General features: G+C 33.4%; 1 protein-coding gene across 3 annotated transcripts in view; it reads right to left on the bottom strand.

The window, feature by feature from the left end:
* Positions 1–558: 558 nt before the first annotated feature.
* The window catches only part of abhd4 (abhydrolase domain containing 4, N-acyl phospholipase B), a 10891-nt gene continuing 377 nt past the window's right edge, over positions 559–11072 (bottom strand). The window contains exons 2-9 of one of the 3 annotated variants that reach the window (XM_005163599.6): positions 8885–8927; positions 8709–8797; positions 7234–7338; positions 5115–5403; positions 4639–4823; positions 4364–4475; positions 4087–4273; positions 559–995 (exon numbers count right to left, since the gene is read on the bottom strand). In XM_005163599.6, coding sequence (XP_005163656.1) covers positions 906–995; positions 4087–4273; positions 4364–4475; positions 4639–4823; positions 5115–5403; positions 7234–7338; positions 8709–8797; positions 8885–8927 — 1100 coding nt within the window. In that variant the 3' untranslated portion in view covers positions 559–905. 3 annotated transcript variants of the gene reach the window in all.

Below are 11072 nucleotides of genomic sequence, written 5' to 3'. Positions count from 1 at the left end.
GTATTTGTGTATTTATGAATCGTGTTTTGAATTTGTCTATTTTCTAATTGTGTTTTGAATTTACGAATTGTATTTGTGTTTTTATGAATCGTGTTTTGAATTTGTCTTTTTTAATTGTGTTTTGAATTTACGAATTGTATTTGTCTATTTTTTAATTGTGTTTTGAATTTACGAATTGTATTTGTGTTTTTATGAATTGTGTTTTGAATTTGTCTATTTTTTAATTGTGTTTTGAATTTACGAATTGTATTTGTGTATTTATGAATCATGTTTTAAATTCATTAATCGGATTTGTGTATTTATGAATCATGTTTTCAATTTACTATTTGGATTTGTGTATTTTTGAGTTGTGTTTTGAACTCACGAATTGGAGTTGTGTATTTACGAGTTGTGTTTTGAACTTATGAATTGGATTTTGTGAATGTGACTTGTATTGTGGATAAATTCTAGTTTGTAAATGTATTATTTTTGAGACTAATCTGGCTCCATACGTTTAGCGCCTCTGTCTCTCACCATTGTTGTTAAGAGCTATTAAAAAAAGGAGCAGAGACACTGTCATAAAGGTACAGCAATGTAATTGAGATGTGCACATTATAAAATACAAACTTCGTTTAGTCAATATGACTGTCTAAGCATTGTCAATGCATTCTTTTACTAACTGCATGACTTGATCAGTGCATGCTTGAAAAGACGTCTGATAAAATATCGGTTAGAAATACAAATATACCAGCTTCCATTAAACTCTGCAGTACAATCATTGCGCCTTTCCACTTTAAAAGGCCACAAACAGTGAAACTATGAAGAGACAAGCTCTGAGAATAGCTTTGTCTGTAAGTGTCTATAAGTCTGATCCCACAAACACTGGACAGAAATGCAAATATGCATCCCGTCCTGTCTGATAGTTTTTAGTCCACCGTATTACAGATATTCTCAACCACTCGGTTGAACTCCTCCGGCTGGTCGGCGTAGACGTGATGGGAAGCATCTTCAATAAGCTGCAAAGAGAAAAGCCATTGATTATTATTAAAAAAAGTCCAACCTGAATTTTAAACATGTGCCTGTTTGTAGGGATGCACCATTTTTTAAAATGTTTTGTTTGGTTGTAATTTGGTCATAGTTTAGACTATTTATCATTAATCAAACTAAAAGACTATATATGACTCTTTTCAGTGTATGTTTTTTTTGTACAATGAATGTTTGCTTAGGAACCGATATGAATGCATGTTATATATTGTATATTTAGTATAGGTTTTGCCTTAAATATAGCTAATGTTGCTGATTAAAACATAAATAAATCAAATAATTAAATTTAGCCATAGTACATGATATAGTACATCATTTGTAGTACAAATAAAGTGTGTGAACGGTAATAACAGAGGACAGAGATGCTGAATATAGAGCAAAGATGTACAACAAAGAAAATACTTAGTAGACTTGCAGTCAATAGGGCAAAAATAGTAAAATGTACAGGTATATATATATATATATATATATATATATATATATATATATATATATATATATATATATATATATATATATATATATATATTTACTATGTAAACTAAATAACTGTTAGTGTTTTTAATTTAAAATAATAACTTTAAAGTATGGCTGGACAATAATTCAATATCAATTTATATCGTAGATTTTTTTTTTCAACAACGGTGAAATGAGTTTTAAACCCATTTCCGGTTTTTCGATATAAATTTGCATATTTATATTTTATGATATGTATAGTAACTTATATATTTTAATTTGTCACTGAATGACGTTCCGTGCTCAGCTGTCAGAAAGAGCGTGATGTCACTTGCATGATGATGTACATCACAGACACGCGCTGCCATCGGCCCATCACTTAGTTGGTCAAGCTCTGTTACTGAAAGTTTGCCCTGAAGTGCAAAATGTGCCGGAGAGTGGTGTCGACCAGCATTGGGGACACATCAAATTCCCCCTAGAATCAATCAATCAATCAATCAATCAATCAATCAATCAATCAATCGATCAATATCTATCTTAGTGCTGTCAATCGATTAAAAAAATAACTAATTAATCACATTTTTTTATCGCGATTAATCACATTTAAAAGACTGAAACTTGTAATTTTGGTAATTTAAATGGTAATTTAAAATGTACAATTAATGTAAATGCAAGACAAAAACTATTTCAATGAAAAATAAAATTGTTTATTACAGTTTGTGTTTAACTTGTAACACAGATTTCTTCATGTAAACAACAAACCCACAATAAACCATCAAGATCCTGGCTTGACAGCCATATTTACAGAAATAAGGACACAAGCATGTTAGTGCCATTTGAATTTCAAAACAATCAATGCCAATAAAGAAAGAAATTATTTCCAAGTTGGATTTTAAGTGGTCTGTAAAAAATGCCAAAATACAGTCATTGCCGATATGGATAATTATAATTATAACAATAAAGTATTGAATAACTCATTGTAAAGTTGTATTGCTGTGAGTGGAGAACATTATAAAGCAATTTTAACATATAACAATTTTGCTTTGTCCTACTTTACATTTATCCAGTTGCTAAGACAGTCCATATATATATATATCACTGTGTTTTAAATTAAATAAATTTAGGTTTGATAGGAAGAAAATTTAAAAAAAACATTAAAAATCTTACGTTCATAAACAAGAAAATTTGGAAAAAAATGAATTCTTCACTGAAAATCGATCTCTGAAAATCTAAAGCTCAAGAAAGCTTATATGCTAATTTAACAACACAAGGGCTTCATTTAATATACTTAATCATCTGTTAATTTAATTGTGCGTGTGAATTATATGAAAAACTATTATAGAAATATTGGTAGAAAACCCTAAATATCAAACTAAGCATGGCAGGATTCATTAAAATATCTATAAGGAAAACACCTTCAGAAAACAGACTGTTTTTCCTTGTTAAATGATCTCACGCTTTGTTTGCTGTACTGAAGGAAACTGATTCCTGCTGTTCTATAAGCGCCACCTGCTGGCAGAGAGTCAATTCGCATTTTATTCATTCTGTTTACTGCGTCTGTTTTGAACAGTTGTTTGGTGTAGCATAATTCACACAGCTAAAGTCAGATCATCAAGTTTTTACTTTATATTTAGACATTTTACAATCTAACTGAAATCACGAACTGCCCAAGTTATTATGATTAAAATGCAGCAGTTCTTATTTCTAATAAAATCACAGCAGATTCAGCCTGCGATAACACAAATAACCATTTTGCTCATGTAAATACATTTTCAGAATTTTAAAAAAATGACTAAATTTCATACAGGAATAACAGCGCAATCTGGGCATTAGAGTAATACTTTTATTTATTTTCCTTGGCAATGACGGCGTAATGATGACCTGTTTGAGCTGCATAAGGCTTATAAGGCAAAATAGTCTTGTTTTTCGATTTGTGATAAGATTATTTTGCTTACCCCATTGGCAGATTATTTAGCTTGATTTAAGGAAAAACTCGCTTCATTTTGGCATATTATTTCTTAAAGCAAGACAATATGTTTTGCTTGTCTAGAAAATGCTTCTTGATTTAAGAACTTTTAGATATTTGGACTAAAAACAAGACAAAAAATCTAATTAAGAAAAGCATTTTTTGCACTGTAAAACTGAAATCGAAAGCGGAATAGAATAGTCTCCTTATAAAGCCAGTGTATCAGTGTGCTGCTTCATTGAAAACATATGATTGGATACACGTCTTCTGATTGGTTCTCTGGATATAGCGACTTTTGCTGTCAAAGGCAAGTGGCGTTTAGCGACTTTTGCAAACAACTGTTATTTCTAAATGTGCTGACGCTGGGATTTAGACAATTTAAAGCAAATTTATTTGTTAAACATGTACTATGTGCCTAAAGCCCTCAATGTCATTAGCCCACGTTTGGCGGAAGGGGTCTTCATATGTTCTCTGCCACGCTTGAGATGAAAAAATGAACCTGGAAAGTTTTTAAATTTGACTTTAGGGTGAGACTGGAGAAGAAAAGAGCCCTGAATTTGCTTGAAGAATACGAAGTAAAATCTGCAATGAAAAATCGGTGCATCACTACTCTCTTGCACATGCTGTGAATTGAGACTCACAGTGACGCTGGTGGGGCTTTTGCCTCTGATCTGGGCGACGGTGTTCCCGGTGGAGCTGTCAACCCATGAGAGGGAGCCGTACAGCAGGCTGACGGGCATCAACGGCGGCAGCAGATGAACTCGTTGAACCATCGGCCTCTTTGCCCAGCCCAGAGACTCACACATGGCTTTAAATCCCACCTCACCACTGATGGAACAGAGAACAGCACACAACCGCTTTTACATCTGCCGGAGGAAGCATAGCTAGAAAGCCAATGTTAATATGACTGTGCTGTACCTGGGGTTCTGGGCATTACAGTGGTAAATGTATTGTGTCATGGTGTCGTCATCAAACAGATCCTCAAACTTCCTCTTGAAGTCGGGACGGAACCGGTTCACCAGTCCTGGACCTGCAGATTGTTATTATTATTTAATATTATTATTATTTTTATTTTATTCATAAATGAAGCTTTTAATGTATAGAAATTTTAATCAAAGCACATCCTCAGTCAGGATATAGTAAACACACATCAGTGTATTTTTTTCTAGTCTTTGTCATGATGTTCTTCTCACCCCAGGGTCCTGCTGCTCTGATGACAGCGAGTGGATTGAAGAAACTGAAGACTGAAGCCAGCGCTTTCACCCAGCGTGGAGGTCCAACCCTCTTCACCTCTGACCCCTGACCTGCTGACCCCTGTACCTGAGGCTGAGGTCGCTCAGGGAAACCCCACGGGTCCACCAGGATCAGGTGACTCACTCTAGTGGATCAAAACACAACAAATAATACACACAAAAAACAAGCCACACCCACTGTTCTGTCATTTAATATTCTGTTTTTTTAGGAACTGCATCACTATGAAAAAAAAAACAAACAAAAAAAAAAAAAAACGTTGCAGATTCAGGTTTATGTGGACTTTATGAGGCCTAATTCTCTAAAATGTGTCAAAATGGACATTTAATTTCCAATAAAGGATTCTTTGGTTATTAGATGAAAGCTATTACTGTAAGTTGTTGGCATTAATGAGTTTATATAAGGCTTTTTAACACACCTTTCTGGGTATTGGATGGTGTAGGATGTTGCTAGATAACCGCCCAGGCTGTGGCCCAATAGGATCATGCGCTCAAGGCCCATTGATTCTCTCCACTGCTCTATGGAGGAAACAAACTGCTCTTCAGCCAATGAGGCATCAGCTGGAAAGGAGGGCCGAGAGCTGCGGCCGAAGCCCAGCAAGTCAAAGGCATAAACAGGTCGAGAACGACTCAATGCATCCAGATTACGAATCCAGAGGCCAACACCTCCGCCAAACCCATGGACCATCACTAGCGGCGTCTGAGCGGCTGTAGAGAGAGACAGATGTAGAATATCTGACAATCACCTTATGTGTGAAATACAACCAAAAAATAAAGAAATACAACTGAACAAGATGGGACTAGACATGGAATGATAACCAGTTTTAAGGTTTACAGAGATTTTTAGAAAAGTCAAGATTTTAAAACTGCCAAAATCATCTGTTATAATGCTATGCTATGATATATTCATTCATTTTACTTCTGCTTAGTGCCTTATTTATCAGTGATCGCCACAGTGGAGTGAACCTGCAACTATTCCAGCATATGTTTTACACGGCGGATGCCCTTCCAGCTGCAACCCAGTACTGGAAAACATCCTAAGGTTTATACAGTATTTGCAAGTTTTTTTTTTTTTTTTTATTAATATTTTATTTAGTTTTTAAAGGGGCAACAGTATCCCCAGCAAAAAAGAAGCCAGCCTACACATTAAAAGTTACTGGTCAGCTCACGATTTAAAAACATTTGAAAAAACAAATCCCTTATAAACCAACTTCCAAGCATGCTATAGAGCTGAACAGTGCAGGGGCTTACTTTATATCCCAAGAAAAGAAAAGTGTTCATAGATGCTTTTTCAAGTTGCAAAGAAATCTGTGTTTTTTAAACTAAAGAACAAAGCAGAAGTCTTTTTTAGCAGATGTTTCTTAAAATAAAATATGTATCTTGTGTTCTATGGTAAAAATAGTTGTTCTTTTAACCGGATGTTTAAAAAAGAACACATAATGTGGTTCAGTTGGCCGGCTCTGGCCTAAGGTGTGCCAGAGTGCGGTACAGTTGGGCTTTGGCACAATATACTTGTAGCAAAGAGCTTAGAATGATCAAGAGGCGACACTCAATAGAACGGTCCATTGCTACAGCAGCGCCCTGCAACAGCCTCGGATTCTACCATTTTGAGTGAAAGCAATCGGCTGTCCATTGGATCTTACTGCTGTGTCGGTCAAGCAGCTGCTTTGTTTTTTAATTTTTTTTTTATTTAAAAAGCGCATTAAAGCTGAGATACAACCTGAAAGATGACAATACAACACTTACTATCACAATCATCAGCACTTTTAATAGATTATTTTATAGACTTATAATATGCTGTTGTTCTATTGGAATTTTCAGTCCAAAATGGCCGCTGCGCCCTCTATGTTGTTTCCCAAATTGCACTAGACTGTTGCCTCACGGTGTTTCTATGCTCTTTGCTTGTAGTGTGAGTGAAAAGTGCACCTGAGCCTGAAACTGAAGATGAGACATGACTTTTAAGTGACCGTTTCATATGGATTTATTCGTATGAATAAATCAATGAACGTGAACTGTCATCATTTATTAAAGACGCAAACCCATCGCTGCACAGCAGCTGCACCTTCAGCAAACCTCCCAATTCCTGCAGCACAAGGACCTTTATTATAATTTATGAGCATCAAAAGTTGTGGATCCATTCAGGTAAATATTTGACTGCATGTCATTGCATCCCAAACAACTGGTTTATACTTCTGCGTCGAGTGATCGGCGTGACCCACCATATTGGAAATCTGCAATAATTGACATCCAGGAAAAACTAATACTATGGAAGTCAATGGTTATCGGTTTCCATCATTCTTCAAAATATTTTCTTTGATGTTCAACTGAATAATAATAAAAAAACTCAAATTGTTTAGAAAGAATAAACTAAGGGTAAGTAATTTTATTTTTTGGGGAACTATCCGTTTTGGTTTGTTGGTGAAAACACTGTTAGTAGTTTACGTTTGTTAACAAAAAGTTGCATATTCTTCTTATTATTGCATTTTCTTAACTTTTCAGCGTTGAGGTTGTACAAATGAAGACGACTGGAAGTTGTACCTTGTTCTTTCTGTTTTCGCGTAGTCTTATTGGTGACTTTAAGGGTCCATATTCTGGTTTGATTTGGCAAAGTGACGAATCTGGACCAAACTTCATTCCGGATACCTGGACATATATAAAAAATATAAAGTTAAAAAGTACCCCATGACATTTCTATAAATCAAATACCCCACATACACAAGAAAGCAAGACAGCGATTAGGTTTAACTAGGAAGTTAAGCAATTTGAGTATATTTCTGAGTGTTCTGACTTTGGTCTATCAATCCCTGGTCGAAAGTATTTTAACATATAATAATGTTGTTTTATGTTATGGTAAACTAGCATTAAAACAAAAGAATAAGTTAATGATGGCTAATTAATGAAGCAAACAAAATAACTGAACAGAGGTAAAGTACAATGAATAAACTGTTTTCCCAATTCTTGAAGAAAAAGAAAAAGGCAGCTGCGATGTATTTTTTTTGATCCTTTATTTTTGCTTTGAAACCCTACTGTCAGGGTGGAAGATCCATACAACATTGGCAAAAACTAATATTACGTACAAAGGTGCTTTATTCCATTAGCGAAGACTGTCTTAAATCAAATCTTTTAGCTGGAATATGTTTTGTAGGTATGTGTGCGCATTTACAGTCACCGGCCACTTTATTAGGTACACCTGTCCAACAACCTAAGCTTGTTAATGCAAGTTTCTAATCAGCCAATCAAATGGCATGCCTTTAGACATGTAGACATGTTGCCTGGTCTGATGAGTCTCGACTTCTGCTGCAACATTCAGATGGTAGGGTCAGAATTTGGCATCAACAACAAGAAAACATGGATCTAGCCTGCTTTGTAACAATGGTTCAGTCTGGTGGTGTAATGGTGTGGGGGATGTTTTCTTGGCACACTTTGTGCCCATTAATACCAATTGAGCATTGTGTTAACACCACAGCCTACCTGAGTATTGCTGAACATGTCCATCCCTTTATAACCACAGTGTACTCATCTTCTGATGGCTACTTCCAGCAGGATAATGCGTCATATCATAAAGTGTGAATCATCTCAGGCTGCTTTCTTGAACATGACAATGAGTTCACTGTACTCAAATGGCCTCCACAGTCAGCAGATCTCAATCCAATAGAGCACCTTTTGGGTGGGGTGGAACGAGAGATTCGCATCATGGATGTGCAGCCGACAAATCTGCAGCAACTGCGTGATGCTATCATGTCAATATGGAGCAAAATCTCTGAGCAATATTTCCAGCACCTTGTTGAATCTATGCCACACAGGATTAATGCAGTTCAGAAGGCAAAAGGGGTCCAAACCAGTACTAGTAAGGTGTACCTAATAAAGTGGCCGGTGAGCGTATGAGTTAATACATTGTGTTTTAAAGAATGTAGTAGTATGCCAGTGCCAGATATGAATTTCTGTCCAGAACCTCTGTGCAAACAACGAAGTAAAGTGTAAATAAAGTGAAGTAATGAGAGCCGGTATCTTACAGGCCAGGATTTTAGCCTCTGCACTTTTTAATAAGGACATGGATGTGGGTCTCCACGAGGGCCACCAGGACCAGTTTCCAGAAGTGGACCTAAACAGACAGAGAAATATAGAGTCACTGAATGGAGAGAGTATTAGGAAGCTCTATAAGACTCATCGGTCTGTGTACAGTACATACTGCGTTACGTCATCTGCCTTTATACACAGTACAAGCCTGTCACCTGCCGGTAATAAACCCAGGGTTAATAATAATGCCTTGTGGGCAGAGTTCACTCCCAAGCACATAACAGAATATTAAATACAGGTATACGTCATGATAGGAGCATCACATTCTTTTAAAGGAAAAGTACTGTACTGTAGATGAATGCAAAGTTATATTAGCATTTCAATATTATTGTGTTAGGTATTATTTTAATAATGAAAAATAACAAATATTGTTTATACCTTACAATTATTTATACCTTAAATACATATTAAATCTAAATTATTAATATGTTTGGTATTATTTCAAAAAAGCTACAAAAAATGTACAAATATTTAATACATAATAATTAAAGTTATTAATTCTTAAAAAATCAATAAACAAATTAGCTTTAAATACATAATACAGATTTTTTTGTTAATTTTTTTATTACTTTAATAATTGTTACAAAAAATGTACAAACATTTTAGACTTTAATATATAATGCACCACAAATATTAATAATAATAAGACTGATTAACGCATGTTTTATTGTAATCATAGGTATATTTTATGTATGCTCTTTGTGGTACAACAAGTATACTTATCTATCAGTCTAATGAAAAAAATAATTATATTGTGTACTGTAAAATAAGCATAAATTAGTCCCTCAAGATTTTTGCAGTGACATATTTTAAAATATCTGATATATTTGATATTTGTATTGATTATAAATGACTTGTGAATTATTTTCTTAAAAGGTATGGCATTATTTTGCCTAGATCTTTGTGTTCTGCTGTAAAATTTTACAAAATCTTGTCAAATTTGTCTTTTTTTTTAAAAATACATAATAAATTTAACTTATTATTTTTTAATGTTAGTTATTATTTCAATAAAGATTACACAAATTGATAAACATTTTAGCCTTCAATGCATAATACTTGAATATATAAATATAAAACACTTTAATATACAATACATCAAAATATTATTAATAATAAGACAGATTAATGCCTATTTTATTGTAAGTGTAGCTTTATTTGTTTATGTGTGGTCTGTGTTGTACAAATTATGAATTGAAGCTGCTATTAGCACTTCCTAATCCTAAATTTTAGTTGTATTTTTTGTTTACATTGCTATAAGCAATAAAAAGCTAAAAATGTGTACATTATGATAGAATAATCAAAATTATAAAATATATTTTCACGTATACTCTATTCTGTAGACCAAATGAATGGAAATTACTTTGCATCTGACAAGAAATCTATTTAGGCTGTTTACATTTATTTTTTTAAATGTGTAAATTGTTATTAATACAGTTGAATTCGGAATTATTAGCCATCCTGTTTATTTTTTTTTACCCAATTTCTGTTTAATGGAGAGCAGATTTTTTTTCAACATTTCTAAACATAATAGTTTTAATAACTCATTTCTAATAACTAATAATTTTGACCTTAAAATGGTTCCTAAAAAAATTCAAAACTGCTTTTATTCTAGCCGAAATAAAACAAATAAGACTTTTTCTAGAAGAAAAAATATTATCAGACATACTGTGAAAATTTCCTTGCTCTGTTAAACATCATTTGGAAACATTTAAAAAATAAATAAAAAAAATCAAAAATCAAAGGGGGGCTAATAATTCTGACTTTAACTGTATACGCTAAAATAAGACATAAATCTTCATTATATTATAAAATTACATTATATATTGTATATCATATAAATTTAAGTTTCTGTTAATATTTAAAATGAATTGTTATATTCACACGAGGAAAAAATAAAACAAAACTGCATTTAAATAGATATTTTTAATAAAAATTTTAATAAATTATAAAATGTTTCTTATGTTGGTGGTCTGTACACTTGATTTCACACTTGACTTAGATTTCATGTCAGCAGCAAAATAATGTCCATTAATTTGGTCCACAGAATAGAGCTTACGTGAATATATATTTAATCATTTGGATGATTCTAATGTATACATTATTAGCTTGCAAATATAAGGTGACATTAACATCAAATATATATAAAAATATACAAATATAAGGTCATAATACCATCAAAATGTCTTCATATGACAGTTTTAAGAGTACAAAAAGCAACACTAATAATTAAGTCTGAAAAGTAATGCTAAAAACCGAGTCACAACCATATGATGTAATGTAACACCTCAGCGTGACTTTGC

This window comes from Danio rerio, chromosome 2 (genome assembly GCF_049306965.1).
Source record: "Danio rerio strain Tuebingen ecotype United States chromosome 2, GRCz12tu, whole genome shotgun sequence".
Taxonomy (NCBI): domain Eukaryota; kingdom Metazoa; phylum Chordata; class Actinopteri; order Cypriniformes; family Danionidae; genus Danio; species Danio rerio.
This window is presented reverse-complemented; position numbering and strand designations above follow the sequence as displayed.